This window comes from Cydia strobilella, chromosome 21 (genome assembly GCF_947568885.1).
Source record: "Cydia strobilella chromosome 21, ilCydStro3.1, whole genome shotgun sequence".
NCBI classification, from domain to species: domain Eukaryota; kingdom Metazoa; phylum Arthropoda; class Insecta; order Lepidoptera; family Tortricidae; genus Cydia; species Cydia strobilella.
Window position 1 is genome coordinate 5,253,514 of NC_086061.1, and position 21,245 is coordinate 5,274,758.

The window sequence follows — 21,245 nt, forward strand, 5'->3', positions numbered from 1 at the left end:
ATACATTTTAATTTTATTCTGTATTTTAAACACACATTTTGTACTGGTACCCTCAATGGACGGAGCCTCAATGGAGGGAGGTACCTCCTCCTTTTTTGAAGCCGGTTAAAAAAGACAAAAATATATAATCACAAACTTTATTGCCAAGTGCGTAAGAGCGTCTTAACCTATACATTTTTATGTTTACTAATAACATGAAAATCAATATTATATAACAAAACATTATTTGATATGAATAAACGTTTTATTTATTACCAACAGGTAAATATTCAGCTACTTATTGATGATTCAGGGTCTACTAAATATATTTGGAATGCTGTCAAAACACATTGAAAAACATATTTATGTCAAGATAAATAATGGCGCATCCATGGATAAACATATTACAAATAGACTGTAAATATATAAATAAAATCTTAGAAATATAGTGTCTACTCTCTCTTATAACATTATTATTACAGTTTTTTTATGTAACTCGACATTAAGAAACCTTATACATCTCTAAAGTAATCATAATGCAGTTAGTTGTTATAATTGTTGATGTATGATTTTTTTTGTGGTAAATACAATGTTGACGTGTAAAAGTGGTCTATTTGCTGAACAAATGTTGAAGTTTGAAGTTTATAAACATTTATAAACAAAAATATTTTTTTACTGAATACGTGCCTTAAGGCATGTCTACACTAAACGCCAATAAACGTCGACTTTTAGGCCCATTTTAACAAGAGTTGCCCAAATCAAAGACATTGGTCTTCGAACTCTGTGATTAAGGGAAATATCCCGAAAGGAACTTTTTCTCAACTTGGCTACCTCGAGGCACCACTATGAAGGCCGGAGTCCCACCTTTCACCACAAAATATTTCATTTTCAATATATCTCCTAAATCCATGGAAATATCTATGATATGTGGAAGCTTATTATAACCTTCTGAGTACACATTTACTTTATCTACGCCATATTTGTTTTGAGTGTCCCATGGAGCAGGAAAAACTTTAGCCAACTGAGTTTCTAAAGGAACATCCTCCGGGCAATCAACAATGAAATCCGTTAGGAGATGCTCTAGGTAAAAAAGCAGCACCGGCCACTGTAGCTTCCCATTCTCCAAATGCACCATATTATCATGAGCTCCAGGCATATTAGGCTCTAACTTGGACAAATCTAGGTCATCTTCTGCATCGCAGTTGGCAATGCGAATGCCTCGCTTCAAAATGGCTTTGACAACCTCATCTTTTTGTTGCCGCTTGACCTGTTCTAGCTTTTCTTGCTTTCGTTTATCTCTTGCTTGGATAACAATTTTTTTTTTAGTTTTAGCTACGAGTTCTGTAGCGTCTGTGTCGCTAGGGTTGTCTTTTAGGAGTTCATTGCAATGTTCAAGGCATTTTTCGTAGTTAGCAATCTCAAAGGCGCATTTAGCGGCTCTGAGGCGGGCCTTAGCGTGGTCCAGTTTGAAAGATAGGGCTCGTTCGCTGTCGGCGAGGGCTGAACGGTAGTTCTTGAGGTAGTATTGCGCGGCCGCCCGGTTGTTGTATAAAAATGCGTTCATTTCGGCGTCATCGCATCTGACTTTAATGCCTTCCGTGTACCTAAAAAATAATAATATTGAAACAACAGCAACAATAATAATATTGTATAATGCAGGTTCGAATATAGAAACCACCACGGCAGAGTTCAAGACGTTTATTGTCAAAGAAATCGCACCACAGTAAATATTATAGGAACAGTATGACAAGCGTTGGCTAAAACTAAGAAATTACAAAACTAAAAGTAGTGATGCGAATGTATCACAGTAAACTTTAACAAAACAGTACGGCAAGCTAGTACTAACAATGAGAACTGACGAAATTAAACAATATACAACAAGCGTAAATTATTATTGTGCAAACATTAACATTAAACAATGCTAGCGAAGAAGAAAATATCAAAGTAAAAGTTTACAAGGCAAATATAATTTTGCAAAGCAGGCTAAACTAAAATAATGCTAAGCGTTTAGAAAATTAAATATATGCGAAAACAAGGCAACAGAGTCTAAGCTAAGATTCTAACAATTAAGCGGCAAGCTAATAGGACTTAGCGTATAAAAATATTTAAAGGCACAACATAACAAAAAAGACTTTAACTAATTATTACACCTTACGGTTTACTTAATTTAACATGCATACGAATCGTAGTGCAATGCCAAATAGATATCCCGTGTTACGGAAGTATCGATTAGCGCAACTACTCCTAAGTACAAAGTGTACGTCCTAGCACTTAGAAAAATACGTCACGGCTGACCGGCATGAACCGTGCTACGGAAGCAATACCGGGCGGTCGCGATGCTTTGCTCGTCAAGTCAGCTACTCCGTCCCATCTCAATGTGATCGGATCGCTGCGCGAGACAAACTGAGCGAGCCGGAGTCGCGCGGTGGCTTATAAAGGCCTGGCGCGGGCGACTGTGCGGGCTGCGCGCGCGCGGGGTAAGGCGGGTTCCTACGATACCGGGCGCAGCAAGTAGCGCGCATGACTCATATTATTACTACGCGCGGTGGTTTCTTTTACGTTGCATTACAAACTATTATATAACAAAATCGAGCAAGCGAGTCACCCAATGGTACCCAAGAGAAGGTAAAAGAAAGGCGAAAAAACCTATAATGAGATGGGGCGACGACATCGCGCAGGTAGCTGGCCGTACCTGGAGCAGAGTGGTAACGGACCGGAGAGAGTGGAGAAGGTTGGGGGAGGCCTTTGCCGAAGGGCAAGCTGGCAGGGAATTCAAAAGATGGGAGATAATAGAGAGATAATGTGCAACTATTTGTTCTGCAAATAAATTAAATTAAAAAAATTAATGAAATAAAACTATGAAAACGGGTTATATCGCGTATATTGAATTTATAATACATCCCGACGTTTCGAACTCTTTACAGCGTTCGTGGTCAACGGAGGGGGGGGAGGGGGGGAACGGGTGGCGGGGGTTTTCATAGTTTTATTTCATGAGTAACTATCGCGGTAACCGAAGACAATATTAAAAAAATTAAATTAAATATATCTTTATTTCAGACCCACAAGTCCATATATGGTTAGTTACATTAACTTAAAAGCTATGTTAGTTACCTACACTAAGTATTTTTTAATTACATTTTTTTTTATACACCTATTAGGTCACTTGATATAGGTCAAAGTAGACCTAACCTGCTCCATCCAGTGCCACATTATGGGGCAGCTAAATCTGTTAGCAATCACCTTCAGAATGCTGTTTCGACTTTCCCTTACGCGACCCATTAGCGACGTGATTTTTTTACGCATAATTGCGTGAAAATCGTCCGTGTGCGCTTGGGCGAACATTCCTGATGCACTGCACCATTTTGGAAGTCTCAGCAGCATTCTGAAAGCGTTGTTGTATTGAATGCGAAGGGCGTTGTAGGCTCGTTTCGTGTACCGAACCCAAAGACCGCTAGAGTAAAAAGAGTAAAAAAAGGCTATTTTATTTTATTTATTATATAACAAAATACTACTACAATACACTAATTTAAACTAACGAATTTTACTCATTATTATTCACAACGACGGGACTTAATCGCGTAAAAAAAGTTTTAAATTTACCTCCGACGTTTCGAGAACGGCTTGTCCCCGTGGTCTCGGAGAAGACTGGCTAAAGTTGACATCAACATCTTCTAGGCGCGCGATTTTTTCAAACTACCCGCACTTGGTCTTGTTTATTAACTTGAACGTTTTTCGCACAAGGATCGACACACAACACTAACGATATTCGATTTTTCAACTCGCGCGCCTAGAAAGTTTTGATGTCAACTTTAGCCACTCTTCTCCGAGACCACGGGGACAACGCCGTCCTCGAAACGTCGGAGGTAAATTTAAAACTTATTTTACGCGATTAAGTCCCGTCGTTTTGTATACGACTACAATGTTGAAGAGAAAAATGTAAATTATTATTGCACGAAAATAAGTCAAAATATACAACTAAAATTAAAACCCATATACATAAATAATAATCTGAAATTACTTCACAACTGGACTAGAGTTCTACAGCTACAATTAATTCAATTCGTTAAATTATAATTCATAAATATCACCGAAATTTTACTAAAACTTGTGTTGCTTAGTGTACCATCGAAGTAAACAACATAGAGTATCGCACAACAGAGAAAACCAAAAGGTGCAATCTAGTTACCAAACTAAACGAATAGTAAGGAAAATAAATAATTGATTTAAATAATTATTTTTTTTTCTTTTTAATCTGGTTTTTATGGAGGCTTTGGACACTCTAGGTGAACATGTCAGCCTCATGGGTGTAAATAATAAGTTAATTGGTAAAATATTAATAATTGATTACTGACTTCATTTAATAATAATTAAAAAAAATATATATATATAGGTATAATTAAAATTATCAAAAATTCTTAAGAATTAACATAGTGACACTAAATAAAATCCGTACACATTAGTTGCTGCAACCAAAAAAACACAAATCAAACGTTTCACAAAAAAAACAACACAAACACCAACTACTACTACCAACAGAACCAGACTTTGACCACACACTGAACTACACACTATACACACACTATGGACACTTGTAACTCAAAGGGTGACTTTGAATAGGCATAATAAACATTTCTTTAATAATTATTAAAAAAAAAAAATTACATACCCAAGTACAGCCAAGCGGTAGTTCTTATGACGGAAGTTGAAGTTCCCGTCCTCCTTATAGTTAGCAGCCAGTTCCAGCGCAGTGTTCTCCTGCGGATCGTACTTCAGTTTGGCTAGGCCCTCAGCCAGAGCAGACATCTCACCGTTCTCTGGTAAGGTCTTCATGAAGAATGGATGTTTGTCCATTTCTTCCTGTATTATTGAAGAAGGCAGATGTTGAGCGTACTTAGGACAATGTTATTTTGCAAAGGCCACCAACACGATGGGTTATCATTAGACCTAGGGCTTTACCTAGCATAAACAAGAGATTGACAAAATGATATATCAACAAACCTGTTATTGATAAGCAAACCAAGTCAAAGATAAATATATAAAAGTAATATAATGAGTTAAAAACACCAAAATACGAGAATATAAATCAAATGCAAATCAACATATTTCCCCTGACTATAAAAACGAAAACTTTTGTATATAGTAGGAACCCTAAAGTAATTACTACAACTATTTCGCGGTAAATAACGTACCTCCCACGTGTCCTCGGACCATCCATCGGTGTATCTCTTTCGCTCCAGACTGTTGATGAAATCGTCAAGCTCCTGGTCCATTTTCTGGCACAAAGCCAGCCTCTCCTCGTCCGTCATAGGCTCCTTCGGCTCTTGAGAACTTCCTTCAGCCATTTTTAACAGCTATGACTCTCTTTTCACCAGTTAAAACTGAGAAAAACATGAACTTTAGTGTTAACCAAAAACTTTTTTCAATTTGAAACTTAGTTACAGCGCACTTACGGGGGCAGCTCCTTAGTTCCGGGGAAGCTTATTTTTATTTACTGTTTTAATTTGTGATGTATTGATTGAAAATGCACTGTAGCGTATGGCACTGATAAATCCTTGATAAAGTCACGCGAAAATGTACACGGCACAGTAAAATGGAATGAAAATCAACGTGAACATGACATTGACAGCGCACTGACAGAAACTTGACAGCTCGGTTGTCAGTTAATAATGCACGACCATAACAATACTTGATCGTACATTTACATTAGTCAAATTAATATAGTTGGTCAAACCAAATTGTCAGTAAATAAGAACAAAAAAAACTATACTCATCTTACTAAGATGGCATATAGTCGAGAAATTCGGACGGGCACCGCCGTGGCGGGGTGGCCTAGGGGTTCATGGCGTTAGCCGCGATAGGTAAAGACGCCGGTTCGAATCCGGCCTTCACCACTGGAGGGCTTCGTCACTTTTTCTTTAATATATGACATCTATTACAGTTTTTAATTTATACTCATCTTTTTCTTTTGGGTGCTAGTGTAAGACAAAGACAGTATGATTCTCTTTGTTTATGTTTGAAACGAGACAGTCCTTTGACAAACTATAATTATGTATAGTTTGGCCTAAGATTGTCTCATTTCAAAAATAAATGGAGAGATTCATGCTGTCTTTGTCTTACGCTAGCACCGAAAAGAAAGGGATGAGTATAGTTTTCCTGGTTCCTACTGACAAGTTGTGTTTGCCAGACTATAGTGTGTATAGGCTCTACAAAGTACCTCTGGGTTTCTGGGTACCTTCCCTAATAATATACAAATACCAACTAATCATTGTTAATCAAATCCATGAAATAAATAAACAGATAAACTAACACAACATGTATTCATGCGAAAATCTAATAACATTTAACGTATCACTCCTTTCTCCCAGTACTTAATATACTCCTTTTTTCTACATTCGCGTTTATTGAAATATTCAGGATATTGCGCCTTTTCCAATGGATGCCAGTAGTCCAGGACCCAGTCGGGAGGTTCTATTTCACGCCCGTATGCTACTCCTGCTGCTATCCCCTGAGAGTATGGAACTAAAAAAATGAACAACAAGTTTATTCTGTAATCCATGTGCGCTGCCCCCAGCTCTTAGTTTTAAAATATAAAAAAAAAATATATAGGTCTAATGTAGACATAATATCGAATTGCTCTCTCATATTTTTTTAAATGATCGAGCGGAAGCTAATAACTGTTTCAGAAGCCTTATTTGACAGAAGAACGGCATAAGCCTCACACAACACAAGCCTTTATGAGTTTACCGTGGGGCTCTGTGGGTGGGGTTTTATTTGGGATTGCCTTATAATATTTATTATTGGCCTACTTATTTATTTAAACAAATTGAAATCACATGACTAGGCTAGGTTATTCAGCCTAGGCTAGGTGTTTTTGGTGTATCTATAATCTAAGCTACAATTTCGTTTGTTCATATTATATTTAACACCTTATTGAAGAATATACACTATAAACTGCAATTTAAATTACGAAACTGGTAGGCCCTGCAACGGACGAAACTACATACATCTACCAAAATGAATAAGTACAATTTTATTTATGTTTGCACTAAGATACCAAAGTCAGCTTACATCGAGCCGGTGGTAAAGGATTTTTCTTCTGAAATACTTCATGCTCTCCCACCCACAATAAGCGCCGTTGCTCTTTCGGGTCACATACAGCCCGGTTCTTATCAAACTCTGCTCTCAGAATAACCTGATGATATCGTATGACAAATCTGAAAACGTGCAACAAGGGAGATATGGATTACTAGCTTTTGCCCGCGACTTCGTCTGCGTGGACTTAGTAACCGCAGCTAGAGTAAGAATAGCGCCTGGAAAATATCTCATAGCAATCTAAGTTTGAGCATATTATGCACACAAATTAGCAGGCACTTCGTTAATTATCTCATTTCCACCCCGCTTTTTACTTTCTTCAGGGATGATTTTCGGGATAAAAACTATCCTATGTCCTTCTCAGGGACTCAACCTATCTCTATGCCAAATTTCATCTAAATCGGTTCAGCAGTTTAAGCGTGAAGAGGGAACACACAGACAGAAAGACAGACAGACAGACTTTCGCATTTATAATCCTAGCTTTTGTCCGCGACTTCGTCTGCGTGGACTTAGTAACTGCAGCTAGAGTAAGAATAGCGCCTGGAAAAAATCTCATAACAATCTAAATTTGAGCATATTATGCACACAAATTAGCAGGCACTTCGTTAATTATCTCAATTCCACCCCGCTTTTTACTTTCTTAAGGGATGATTTTCGGGATAAAAACTATCCTATGTCCTTCTCAGGGACTCAACCTATCTCTATGCCAAATTTCATCTAAATCGGTTCAGCGGTTTAAGCGTGAAGAGGGAACACACAGACAGAAAGACAGACAGACAGACAGACAGACTTTCGTATTTATAATATTAGTATGGATTAGTATGGATTATATAAATAAACTACTAATATACTATTATGAAGTACTTAACAGTAGTAACAGTAAGCAAATTAAAGGGGGTATGCATACAGACTTGTAAAATCACAACTTAAATTATTTAAGCCTTGTATTGTCATAGCGTCGTAGGCGGGTTGGCGGGTCAAAAGCGGAGTCTGTGCGGAAGGAGAGTTATGAAATATAAGGAAACCAATACATTAATTATATGACTTCTCTTTCCGTACCATCCGCACAGACTCTAATATATAATACGAGCTGACATACTTTGCCACGTGATACGACTCAAGTAACCGCATAGCTGTTTTATACAGAGTTTTCACTTTTTGAGAATGAGTGCGTAATTCCGGCGCAAAAGGCATGTTTGTAATTAATAAGCTAAATATATTATTACAGAAAAATAATTACACGAATAAAATAAGTTTACATGAAAGAAAATTTTAAAGACGTTTGTAATTTGACATACAGATTTATTAATTATTTTTTTGGAATCTAAAACTGTTGTAAACAATGTAATAAGGTTGTATATGTTCTATGTGAGATAGGTATATTAGCTTCTCACTCTATATCTCTGTGTGTCATGGCGCTGCTAGGCAGCACGTTATGTTCTGTGTTCGTTAACAATCAAGTCTATTAATTCATTTAAACCTACATTTCATTCTTGTTTTATCTAAAACCACAGATTTCAAACCAACTGTATCCGGGTTTTACCCAGAGAGTAGTATAATATGGTTTTACCTCAGGATTTATTTATTTATAATGATAATTGCTCAAAGATTCGACTTACATCTGTCTCCTGGTATTAGGAACGAAAGCGACGCAGCTATAGTGCCTATAGTATAACGCGATATTCGCGATAACAAATAAAGGCCGTCCCAGACTACGCGGCGCGAAGCCGCGAACGCGAGTGTGGAGTCGATTTCGCTGATTAGCGAACTAGACTCCACACTCGCCTTCGCGGCTTCGCGCCGCGATTCGCGCACGAGTGTGGAGGGTCCTTAACATGTAGTCGAAGTGAAATCTGTACTGTACTGTATTTTTCTAGGTCCGTCTCTGTGTACAGTGTGTACGTGTACCACTTGGTCCGCATAGGTGCACATGGCCGTACATTATTCCAAAGCCGTGTCAGAATTTGTTTATTTGTATTTAAGAAAGTCATAAAATAAAATTAGGAAAATGATTAATATTGAATGGTTTTTTCTTATCTCATACGATTTCAATTAAGTATTTCCGTGTTTAACATCAAACTAACCGAAATTGACGCATTTTATACAGAATTTAATTCCTTTTCCCAACATAACCTGTACCCATTAAAAATGTCTGATGCCTGGGAAGAGATTCAAGCCGTGAAAAGCAAGAGGAACAGCTTACGGGAGAAGTTGGAGAAGCGTAAGAAGGAGCGGCAAAATATCCTGGGGTCTTCGCTAGTGAGTGGTGACAAGGCGGAAGGGTCGCCGGGGGGAAAAGAGAAGCCGATTGCCGGCGCGGCTGTTACGACTAAAAATGAAGGTACGTTTATTGTATTCCCAAATTTTTTAACCCATTAGGCCCCATTAACCCATTGTAACGTATTCTGGCAAATAAACATTTCTATTCTATTCTATTCTAGTCCACACAAAGAGCTGCCTCGCGACGATATTGCAAGCAGGCCTGTCTTCGCGGCATTTCCTTACCTGTTGGACCTATCAGTACTATAGGCATAGAAAACTACTAAGAGACTTAAAATGCGTGCAATAAAACTCTTTTTTTTTTCTCAACTAGGATAAAAAAAATAGAAGTATTTTAATATTCCAGACAAGCCGAAAGCTGTAGTCCCGTCAGCTTCCCTGGAGGTGCGTCTGCTGCAAGTGCTCTCAGACATACAGCTGCAGCTGCCCGCAACAGCCAGCGCCCTCTTGCCTGGCCTCGGAGATGTTGACACTGAGATTGTCGCCAGCTTGCTGCAGAAGTTTGCCACACAGAAACTTATCACGTAAGTTAACACTAATCATCTTCAACTAGTCTACATCTAGAGATGGACTGTGTTATACAATATCGAAGTTCAAGAAAGAGTTCACGCTTAATAAGGGTGTGAACAGACTAAATAAAGCAGGTGTGTACAGTTCATCTCCTGTTGTCTTTAATGCCCATACACAAAAGTTTTTTGTGATACACATTTAGGTAGGATTTGAATTACAGTAAAACTCACTTACAGGTTCTGATTGACTGTGAAAAATGTAAAAAACAATTGTGGGCACTAGTGTAAAATGTCATAAGAGATTGTATTAATAAGTAATTTACTATATGGCAGGTTTTTAAAATTTAAATGTCTGGTTAATAATGATATTATTATTATAACATTTAAAACTCTCGCGTTTAGAACACATATTAATCACATTTATAATCGGGTCTATCGCGAATTTATTTAGTTTACCGACGTTTCGACACAGGCCGCGACCACAACCAGTGAAACCTGTGTCAAAACGTCGGTAAATAAAGGTAACAAAATAAATTCGCGATTGCATTTTTACAGTATCCGAGAAAGACCAGAAGGCAGTACCGATGTGGGCATTGAAGTGGTCAGCGCCGAGTCGGTCCGCCTGGCAGCTGTCCTGGCGGCGCTGATGGAGGAGAACTCTAATAAGAGGAAAGGTAATCATTTGGATTGTGGTTAGGGCACAATATTCCACTTACAGAATGTTCTTTGTTATTAATTGTAATGTAATGTAATTGGACCAGACTGGCGAGAGACAGGGAAAAATGGAAAGGGATGGAAGAGGCCTTTGCCAAACAGCATACAAACCAAACCGAAACCGATGTTGTCTGAAACAGTAATATTATGTTAAATTATATACCTGGATAAGTTATGTACAATAATATTTAAACTCTCAAATTGTAAAAAAAAATTGTCTGAATAAAAGGCTTATATGGGCCTACACATGAACGCGTCTAAAACCAAAGTTATGACGAACAGTCACAAAAAAAGTATAACTGTAGAAGGAAAACAAATAGAATACGTGGATAACTATGTATACCTAGGTAAAATGATTTCCTTTGACCCCAATAGCAACATAAACGAGGTGGAAAGAAGGATAAAAATAGCTTGGAGAAAATACTGGTCACATAAAGAAATCCTAAAAGGAAACTATAGTTTAAAAATAAAGAAAATAGTTATGGATTCCTGCATTCTCCCCAGTTTAACCTACGGATGCCAGACATGGGTCTTCACCGAGAAAGTTAAAGAAAAAATTTTATCATGCCAACATGCAATGGAAAGAAGCCTATTGAAACTAAGAAGAATAAACAAAGTAAAAAACATAGATATCCGGATGAGAACAAAACTGACAGACGCACTACAGTTTAGTTTAAGACAAAAATGGAGATGGGCTGGACATTTGGCTAGATACAAGGACAAGAGATGGACCATACAAACAACCAAATGGAAAGGCCCACTGGGCAAACGTAACTCAGGAAAACAAAGAAAAAGATGGGTCGATGACATCATAGCAATTGCAGGAAATACTTGGGAGAACAATGCTACAGACAAAGAGAAATGGAAAAAGATGGAGGAGGCTTTTACCCTCAAGGGATCACACATCATAAAAACATAACAAAAAAAAAGTCAATTTTATAATAGATGTGCGAGAAACAAAGCTTAAATAATAATAATAATAATAAAAGGCTTATATTATATTATTATTATCATATTATTATTATTTGTATGTCTTTACCATATCACGGGACCATGGGGTCCCGGACCTTTGGAAGGCGTACGTGGGGCCGAAGCCAACAGCACAGAGTCCCTTTAAGACACTTTAGTCTAAAAGCAAGGGATACACGTGGCGGAGACCATCCCCGAAAGCACAATGTGATACATCCGGAGATGGTCCCCGCCAGGTGCAAAGACTATTGCAGTGCAGCACTTTTGTGCTGCGATGGGAACTAAGGTCATAGGCTATTGATTTGAATGTTGGATGGACTGGATGATGGGCTATGGGGTGAGACTAGCGGACACCTGCCGTGACAATCAGTCTCAAAATTGTGTAAGATAGTTGGTGACTCGCCAACTCATTTAGTGGGCCCTACAACGGCCGCACGCACAGTGCGACAATAGGGCAACACTTCAGAGCGGTTGCGAGGTTGTCGAGAGGTGAGTCTGCGGTAGCCAGATCCCGGTGATCCGTTCAGCAGGCCGCCGGCGTTATGACATTTTACACTTCCAACCTGGAGCATAGGTCCCGCTGTTGCGACTCCACTCTGGCTGGCCAGTCAAGCCAAGCACAGAGGCGAGGGCCAGATGATAGGGCCCTCCGGAATAGAGGTCCGCGGTGTCGCCACTCACCGTCACAAGCTGCCCCCGCGGGTTATTATTATTATTATTACATGCTTTCTCTATATGTTCCCCTCAGTAGCGCGTTTTGTAAAATTTGGCGGCATAGACTTTTAAAGGTTGCCACCTCAATAACCCAATTCGAACACGAGATTCAGATTACGCCACTTCTTGCAGCCCACCGCTGTGGATTGTGGCCATAACCCTGGAATAAATAAATACGTGCCGGGCCCTATTGCGAATTGTCCTGTATAAAATGTACAAAAAAATGTGCTTTCTTAAAATTACTTTTATGAGCTAAATCTCTCTCGCAAAAATCTCTTATTCCTCTTCAATTTTGTTGCAACATTCAGAGAAAAATAATATCGAAATAGATGTTTTACTGATATGGGATGAATACCAAAAGGGTCTTTTGCAAAAGGAAATTGAACTAAAATTATTTGATATTAGCCTATAGTTTTTTTAACTAACCTTTCGTTATTATTGCAGGTGAAGACGCCCCCGAGGAGGGCACTAAAGCAAAACAGGCAAAGAATACTACAGAAGAAAAGAAGGCTGCAAAGAAAGACACAGATTTGATGGTATGAGGTGGTTTCACTCGCACAGTATCCATTAAAAAACCGGCCAAGTGCGAGTCGGACTCGCGCCCGAAGGGTTCCGTACCATTACGCAAAAAAGGCAAAAAAATCACGCCTAATGACAGACAGACAGACAGCGGAGTCTTAGTATTAGGGTCCCGTTTTTACCCTTTGGGTACGGAAACCTAAAATGTGTAACAGAGGTCGGAAACCGGTATTTGCTCCATACAAAAATACCGGTATTATTACGTTCTTTTTCGTTCTTTTGTTTATAATTTCATTTTTAATGGGAAGTTTTAATAATGCAAAATTGTTTCCTAAATACATGATTCAGTCCTACGTAATGAGCATAAAAAAATTCAAAATAATCGGCTGTTTCGGGGTTTTTAAAAAATACCGGTTCCGAGCCCTGATGTGTAACCTAAAAAACACTAAGTAGCCCGAACTATTTTAAACTGAAATAAAAAATTGGCGATGTCGCATAGTGGCTAGGGACATACGCCGAACGAAAAGAAATAATGAATATATTGGAATGACATCCTACGAATCACGTCACGTGACTATTTCCATACATTAATTAATTTTCTATGGTCGTATTCTATCAACGATTGTCATCTTCGCTAGGCCCTTGTGGAGATAAAGTGAACCGACGAAAATAACATAGCGATCCACAATTTTGTCGCGCAAGAAACGTACCTGTGGATATGGATACAGATCTCGTTTTAATAAAATAGACGAAATATTACTAGTTAGCTGGCCATTCGTTCTGCCAACAAGTAAGAAAGATTTAAAATATAATGTTTTTGGCAAAAATTTCATTTTTTGTACAAGCTTTTGTCGCTGACTGTACTTCTCTTACCACAGGCAACGAATACACATTGAGACAATTCTAAAAAACCCCAAACACAATTAGGTTGTGTTGTTTTATCACAGAGTTCCTATGGCCACCTTCTGTCTCCATCACCAAATCAACTCGATGGTACCATAATATAGCACTGTTACCCGACTTAATGTAGGCAAATTTGCAGCTCAATCGGAAATCGGGAAGTGGGTCAAATTTAGCTTGATTTGACCGACTAACTAACTTACATACTACAGGGCAAGTTAAATAAAAGCTTGTAAAATGACTCGCTACGCGACACATTATCAGTGGGGGGACACTCCTCCTTTCGGGAAAACTCGGCTCCGCTCGGTTCAGCATTGCTCCGAGCAATTATTAGGGTTGGCAAAACTTGACGTCCCTTTGCGTGCACGGCAACAGATAAAGTAATGACTTGAATTTTGACAACCCTAAATAGCCGAAAGGGATAGAGCAATATATTAGAGAGGGACAGCATGATTCGACCCTGAACCGCTGTCAAACTTCGGGTTTGTAGGAAGTCTCCCTTCTGTACGGTAGTATTATTATATACTTATTCTGTGACATTATACAACTGTTTGTTACAGTCATTACTGGCTATGCCGTCAAGCCGAGAGAAAGCCGTGAAGCGAGTGGGAGAGGAGATCATGGATCTACTCAGCAAACCTACAGCTAAGGAGAAATCTTTGGCCGACAAGTTCAAGAGTCAAGGAGGTAACTATTATTACGTTAGCCAGTCTTTCTCAGAGACCACGGGAAAAATGCCATCCTCTAAACTGCGGAGGAAGTAATTTTAAAACTTAATTATACGCGATTAAGTCCCGTTTTGTAGTTAATAAAGTTGTTTTTGACCAACAAGTAACTGGTAAATATAATTTTTTTCCGGGCAACTAATTGGAACGTCTGATAAAAGCCGAAGTTTGATTCCATAAACAACGCACCAGCGTGCCAGCACGTTATAACAGCGTTTTTTAGGGTTCCGTACCCAAAGGGTAAAACGGGACCCTATTACTAAGACTCCGCTGTCTGTCTGTCCGTCTGTCACCAGGCTGTATCTCACAAACCGTGATAGCTAGACAGTTGAAATTTTCACAAATGATGTATATCTGTTGCCGCTATAACAACAAATACTAAAAACAGAATAAAATAAATATTTAAGTGGGGCTCCTATACAAGAAAACTGATTTTTTGCCGTTTTTTGCGTAATTTTGCGCGAGTCCGACTCGCACTTGGCCGGTTTTAGTATTTTTTATGATTTAGGCGCTCAAGTAATGGAATTCTGCCCGCACGGCACCCGGGCCGAGTGCGCGCGCGCCACCTCCCAACGACAAGATGGCGCCTGCAAGAAACTGCACTTCAAGAAGATCATACAAGCACACACAGACGAGTCGCTCGGAGACTGCTCCTTTCTAAATACCTGCTTCCACATGGACAGTTGCAAGTAAGTAAAAAAACCCCAAAAAAATTTCATCAGCGCCGTGTACTTAGTGGTTTAAAACCTAAGAACCATCTCGACAGACAATAATTTATATTGACAAACGCACTCAAATTAGTTCATCCGTTACGGAACACACTGTTTCATATTAGATCCTACCGACTGCGCTAATTAGATAGGTACAACAAGATTGCTTGCAAGCGTATGATGGATGCGTATTGTATATCGACATGATAGGACAAACATAATGTTGTAACATAGCTAGAGTATAACAAGATGGCGCCTGCAAGAAGTTGCACTTTAAGAAGATCATACAAGAACACACCGACGAGGCTCTCCGCGACTGTTCCTTTCTCAATACCTGCTTCCGTATGGACAGCTGCAAGTCAGTAAAAAAAACCACAAAATTAAGTGGGTTAATGATCAGCTCAGCTAACAGCTGTAAGTCCACAGATAGTCTTACAATGTAGCGTTGATTTCGACTGTGCCAAATAGGTAGGCCAGATGGCTAACTGCAGGCATATAATTGACGCGTTTATTGGTAGAAAGATATGTTCTTTAAACGCGACTATGGTCTCTCTGCCCCTTAACACTTATATCCATACCCAAAAGAATAAAAAACGAACCCTAAACCCAGTATCATTTCATAATGTTATGCCTGGCACATGATTTTATTAAATCAGAAATAATGACTAATTAATCATATTACCAATGAGGATAGCTTGATCCGTGTACTTTTTGAATTTGTTGACCCTTACTGTAAACCAAAGGCTCATCCATTAATTACGTCACATCAATTTCTAGGTTTTTAGACCCCTCCCCCCTCCTTGTCACACTTGGTTACATTAGCCAAACCCCTCCCCCCTAGTGTGACGTCACTTTGGCAATTTTGTTTTTTAACGAAGTCGGCAATTCTAATTAAGTAGGTATTATTATTTTAATTAAAAATATTTCGGAAAAAGAAATATTAGAAATTTTATAACACAAATCCGATTATAAGAAAAATTACAAAAATAGAAACGATTATCAAAAAACTCGTTATTTATAATTTATAACTGTACGGCGAATAAAAAAATATAATCAAAATTTTGGTTACAGATGAAGTTAGTGACGTCACTAAGTTTGTGGATTCCCCTTGTCACAACATGTCACGTTTTCTGGACCCCCTCCTTCCCCCTAAACGTGTGATGTTATTAATGGATGACAGTAAAAAAAAACCGGCCAAGTGCGAGTCGGACTCGCGCACCGAGGGTTCCGTACTTTTTAGTATTTGTTGTTATAGCGGCAACAGAAATACATCATCTGTGAAAATTTCAACTATCTAGCTATAACGGTTTATGAGATACAGCCTGGTGACAGACAGACAGACGGACAGCGGAGTCTTAGTAATAGGGTCCCGTTTTACCCTTTGGGTACGGAACCCTAAAAAACGCTGTTATAACGTGCTGGCACGCTGGTGCGTTGTTTATGGAATCAAACTTCGGCTTTTATCAGACTTTCCAATTAGTTGCCCGGAAAAAAATTATATTTACCAGTTACTTGTTGGTCAAAAACAACTTTATTAACTACAAAACGGGACTTAATCGCGTATAATTAAGTTTTAAAATTACTTCCTCTGCAGTTTAGAGGATGGCATTTTCCCCGTGGTCTCTGAGAAAGACTGGCTAACGTAATAATAGTTACCTCCTTGACTCTTGAACTTGTTGTTAGTAATACGGTCCCGTTTTTACCCTTTGGGTACGGAACCCTAAAAACGCTCTAAAAAAAGATAACACTAAGTCCTTATTTGATCAACTATGAACATAAGTTGGCAAGTAAATTTACACTTCAATTTTCTGTTTATGGTTTCAGATATGTTCATTACGAGGTTGACAACAGCGACCCAAACGTTACGGCGACCAAAACCACCGACGCGCTACAGAAGAATTCACCAAATGGTATGACTACAAACTAAAAGTAACAGGACTTTTCATAATGAAACTTGGCATAGCCCTGACGCCCGCACCATTGTGTTGATATTATTTTATTGTTGGGACATATGTGTCGTAATTAATGTGTCATTAGATTGGGTAATATAAAAATCTATGCATTGTCGTTATTTTTAATTTAATATTACAACGATCACGTTAATGTAAAAGAGAAGTTTTACGACGAGTTTTTTATTGGATTTCTCTATTTCAATGTATTTTTATTTTATTTTTCAGGAGTGCAGGTGGCGCCCAAACCAGATGGTGTTTTAACATTGACGCCCCCACAGTGGCTACAGTGCGATTTGCGGTATCTAGACATGACGTTTTTAGGTAATACATCTTCCTAAGGGATCTTGAGTCCGCATGACAACCTATTTTTAATAATAGCCGCACTATTGCAAAAACTACTGCTATCTGATTTTCCAACCCCGCAGGAAGCTATAACAAATGTCATTTGTCGCAGGAAAATTCGCAGTGATAATGGCGGACCCACCGTGGGACATCCACATGGAGTTGCCTTACGGCACCATGTCTGACGACGAGATGCGATGCCTCGGGGTGCCCCAGCTACAAGATAAGGGGCTTATATTCTTATGGGTCACTGGCAGGTTCGTCAGAACGAAAGCGTATTTAATATCCCATCACAATCACTGTCATCATCATAAGTTTAAACAAAGATAGATATAACTCCGTAATAGATGGATACAGCCTAAGGAAAAAACGTGCCCCGAAAATCACGAAAATTTGATTCTCGATCAGATGACGCCACTAGTATTGGCCTGCTCTCGTATAGAGGGCGTTGACGGTTTCGTTTGTAATTTATAATTTTAACGCATATCAGTGTAAGAAAATGGGTCAAAATCATATAAAAATTATTAATGCAAATAAAAAAAATCATTTATCCATATTTAAATACATTTTAACGTATTTTTATAAATCTTCATTTTAGGTTTAAAGTATGTCGATAGATGGCAGTGAATTTACAGTGGTTACAAAATTTACTATGACAGTACCGCTCTATCTTATTATATCCTCTTTGGTTTAAATAAGTCTGAATAATATACCAATCGAAAATCTTTACATCGTGAGCGTGATTCAAGATTTTTAGTACATGTAAATGTACAGCGCCATCTAGCGTGTTATTATGTAACTAAACCAAATTTGTATGTATTTATAGTGTATGAACCTGGTGTCAATAACTTAAGAAAAAAAAGATTTAAAACATGGCGGCCGTTGTTAACATAATTATGGGGCCTATCCCTAATATTAATCATATTAAGGGGTCTAGAATTGTATCAGTGTTCTGTCTTTTCAGAGCTATGGAGCTGGGTCGCGAATGTCTTAAATTGTGGGGCTACGAACGCGTAGACGAACTGATCTGGGTGAAGACTAACCAGCTACAGAGGATCATACGAACGGGACGCACAGGACACTGGCTCAACCACGGCAAGGAGCACTGTCTAGTGAGTGTGATCACTTAATAAGGACCATTTAAGGCCGTAACACACCAGCGCACAGCGCACCGCACCAAGATCATTGTGCGACGCACCCTTAAGTAAGAGCGAGAAAGCGATATCTCTTTCTCGCTTCTCGGCTCGCACCGAGACCGCCGAGGCTAACGCGAATCGTCAAGATGAGTGATTTATTTTTATTTAAACTTATTTACCTTTTTTTATTGTAGGTTGGAATGAAAGGCGATCCGGACAACCTGAATCGCGGGCTGGACTGTGACGTCATCGTCGCCGAAGTCAGAGCCACTAGCCACAAGCCAGACGAGATATACGGCATTATTGGTGAGCTCACAAAATGTATACATTTGACACCCCAACCAAATAGCACATTGTGTCTTAAGCCGGTCAACAACACCTCCTCGTAACTCATGAGGCCCTGGTACCTTCTCCTTGCTAAATTCAGTTTTAGGACAATTTTTTTTTATCTGTTTTGGCCACAGTAGCCTATGGAGACTAACAAGCAACGCTAAGCGGTCTTCGTAGTCTATGGATATTGCTAACTTAAGGGTGTCACATGCGCGTTTCTGACTGTACTTATTTTCATTTGAATTTCCATCAAGTACTTCTCGATGCGTTTCTAATGAGCCTAAACTCGATTAGTTTGTATTTTTCCACTGAGGAGTTCCTTTGGTTACTTTCCTGCATCATCAGATCAGCTCAATGTCAGCATATTATTGCTTTATCATCCTTATAACGGAAAAACTCTAAATTTCAACCAAGTTACAAGATTTGAAGCACTCATAAATATACAAATATACTCAGTGAAACTAAAAGTGTGTTATAAAAAATGAATCGTTTTTAATTAAAATGTTTACTTGTGTGTGTTACAGAGAGGCTAAGTCCCGGTACGAGGAAAATGGAGCTGTTCGGCCGACCACACAATGTGCAACCTAACTGGTAAGTCAACTTTAACTTTACCATTTAGGCCAAAAGTTGGCATACCGCGCCCAAGGGAGTGTGCCTAATATGTAGAGGGCAGCACCTACTTATTGGCGTAGTGTCATGTTTAACTTCATGATTTAGCCCATAAGATGTCGACGTCCAATGTGTACAGTCTCAATAATTTCCAATTTCAACAATAAGTTTTTTATTTTACAAAGTAACGTAATAAAAACTTGTCTGTGCAGGATAACACTAGGCAACCAAGTGGACGGCGTGAGGCTGGTGGACCCCGAGCTGATCGCGGCCTTCAAGAAGCGGTACCCCGACGGGAACTGCATGGCGCCGCCGCCTCCGGAGACCCTCGCTTAACCCTTAACACGACATCCTTAGCGGCAACATTATCATCATACTTCAAACAAAAGCGCATCTCAACAATAACAATAACGGTTCGCAATCGAATGACTACAAATAATGTCATAATTATTTGTGCAACAAGGGAGGAACATATACTGAGTCGCATATATATGGTTAATAGCTAATTGAGAATACTAATTACTCTTAATAACTCGTAAATCTTTTGGAAACTGTTACTAATATGATAGTAGTATTTGTAAACGCATAAACACGATTGGGATTACCGTATTTCCTTACACGCAACCTTACTTACTGAAATTTTCACCTTTCTTCGTCATTTGTAAATTTATAAACTCTTACAAATGATATCAAATGTAAACAACAGGAAATCATTATTTATATTATAGCCTCTTTTATTTTAAAACTTTTGTTAAATTTGTAAACTCACTGTAAACTACTGTTAACACTATATTGGGCATACCCTAATGCAATTTGAGATGTAATTGTCTGCCATCTAAAACAAAAATTGTTTCACTCCGCTCTTCACTCCGGTTTAACCGGTTAAACCTGGAATAACCAAAGTTACCAGTACAATTAGGCACAGGGAGGTTTAACCGTTTAAACTCCGGGTTAGTAGGATATTGGCCAGATGGCCAATTACCCAATTTCTATATATTAAAGTTAATATACGAGTATGAAATGCGAACGGGATTTGAACACAAGACTTGGAACACTTCAAGCCGGACGCTCCGCTCTATAAAAGAAGCTATCAATGCACTTGTTCGAATTCACGAATGTTTATTTATGATATATTTAGGTGTGGCCCACAGCCCACAACCCACACCACAATAAAATAACCCACACCCACACCGTGTGGGTTATTTTATTGTTTACGGGGCGGTAGAGTAGAGGTATCAATATCTGGCTTTAATTTATGTTTGTTATACGTCAGCAGATGAGTCAAATGATTGTTGAAAAAAATGTGTTCCTTAGGAAACAAATGTTGCAAAGCTTTTAAAGACATTTTGTACTGTAAATATTATAAATATCCCAAAATTTCTTGCTTATAACTTATGACCCAACTCTGAAATAAATATTTTTCTTATTAGTTGTTGTTTACAAGCTTTTAAAATCAAAGAATAAAGGACATTATTTACGATTCTTGTTTTACTTTACTACAATATACTTATCAAAGTATTTCGTGCAGTTTATTCCGCTTTTGAACATGGCTTACATTAATAATATAACTATATATTACATAACTATGTACATAACTATGATTATTCAATTAAATTTTTTTAAACGATAAACGAAACAAATATTACCAAGGCCTCCAGGCACATAAGTGATAGATAAGTATATGTTATTACTGACGGTGGGTCGTTTCCAGCCGGCCCTGGCCACTGGAGGTCTTAGTCATTTTTTTCTTTGTATATGACATTTA

The 21,245-nt window shown here is 38.6% G+C and overlaps 3 protein-coding genes across 4 annotated transcripts in view; 1 reads left to right on the forward strand and 2 right to left on the reverse strand.

The window, feature by feature from the left end:
- LOC134751023 (DNA polymerase interacting tetratricopeptide repeat-containing, protein of 47 kDa) overlaps nt 1-5,583 on the reverse strand; it is a 160,508-nt gene extending 154,925 nt beyond the window's left edge. The window contains exons 1-4 of one of the 2 annotated variants that reach the window (XM_063686351.1): nt 5,430-5,583; nt 5,169-5,357; nt 4,646-4,836; nt 760-1,583 (exon numbers count right to left, since the gene is read on the reverse strand). In XM_063686351.1, the coding sequence (XP_063542421.1) occupies nt 767-1,583; nt 4,646-4,836; nt 5,169-5,321 (1,161 nt within the window). In that variant the 5' untranslated portion in view covers nt 5,322-5,357; nt 5,430-5,583 and the 3' untranslated portion in view covers nt 760-766. Of the gene's footprint in view, nt 1-135; nt 1,584-4,645; nt 4,837-5,168; nt 5,358-5,429 lie in introns of those variants that run through there. The other variant, XM_063686350.1, reaches the window with a different exon arrangement.
- Nucleotides 5,584-6,275: 692 nt separating this feature from the next.
- LOC134751138 (NADH dehydrogenase [ubiquinone] 1 beta subcomplex subunit 9-like) lies at nt 6,276-8,364 on the reverse strand. Its single transcript, XM_063686498.1, has 3 exons — nt 8,171-8,364; nt 7,048-7,193; nt 6,276-6,498 (listed from the first exon to the last, which is right to left on the reverse strand). The coding sequence occupies exons 1-3, from the start codon at nt 8,263-8,265 to the stop codon at nt 6,320-6,322; spliced, it is 420 nt and encodes a 139-aa protein (XP_063542568.1). The 5' UTR covers nt 8,266-8,364; the 3' UTR covers nt 6,276-6,319.
- Nucleotides 8,365-8,996: 632 nt separating this feature from the next.
- LOC134751007 (N6-adenosine-methyltransferase subunit METTL3) lies at nt 8,997-20,960 on the forward strand. The gene is made up of 13 exons (XM_063686322.1): nt 8,997-9,412; nt 9,698-9,875; nt 10,416-10,534; nt 12,702-12,793; nt 14,237-14,363; nt 14,910-15,090; nt 16,936-17,021; nt 17,289-17,384; nt 17,518-17,662; nt 18,370-18,517; nt 18,736-18,847; nt 19,396-19,462; nt 19,693-20,960. Exons 1-13 carry the CDS (start codon nt 9,094-9,096, stop codon nt 19,814-19,816), a joined length of 1,794 nt encoding a protein of 597 aa, XP_063542392.1. The 5' UTR covers nt 8,997-9,093; the 3' UTR covers nt 19,817-20,960.
- The last annotated feature ends 285 nt before the right edge of the window (nt 20,961-21,245 follow it).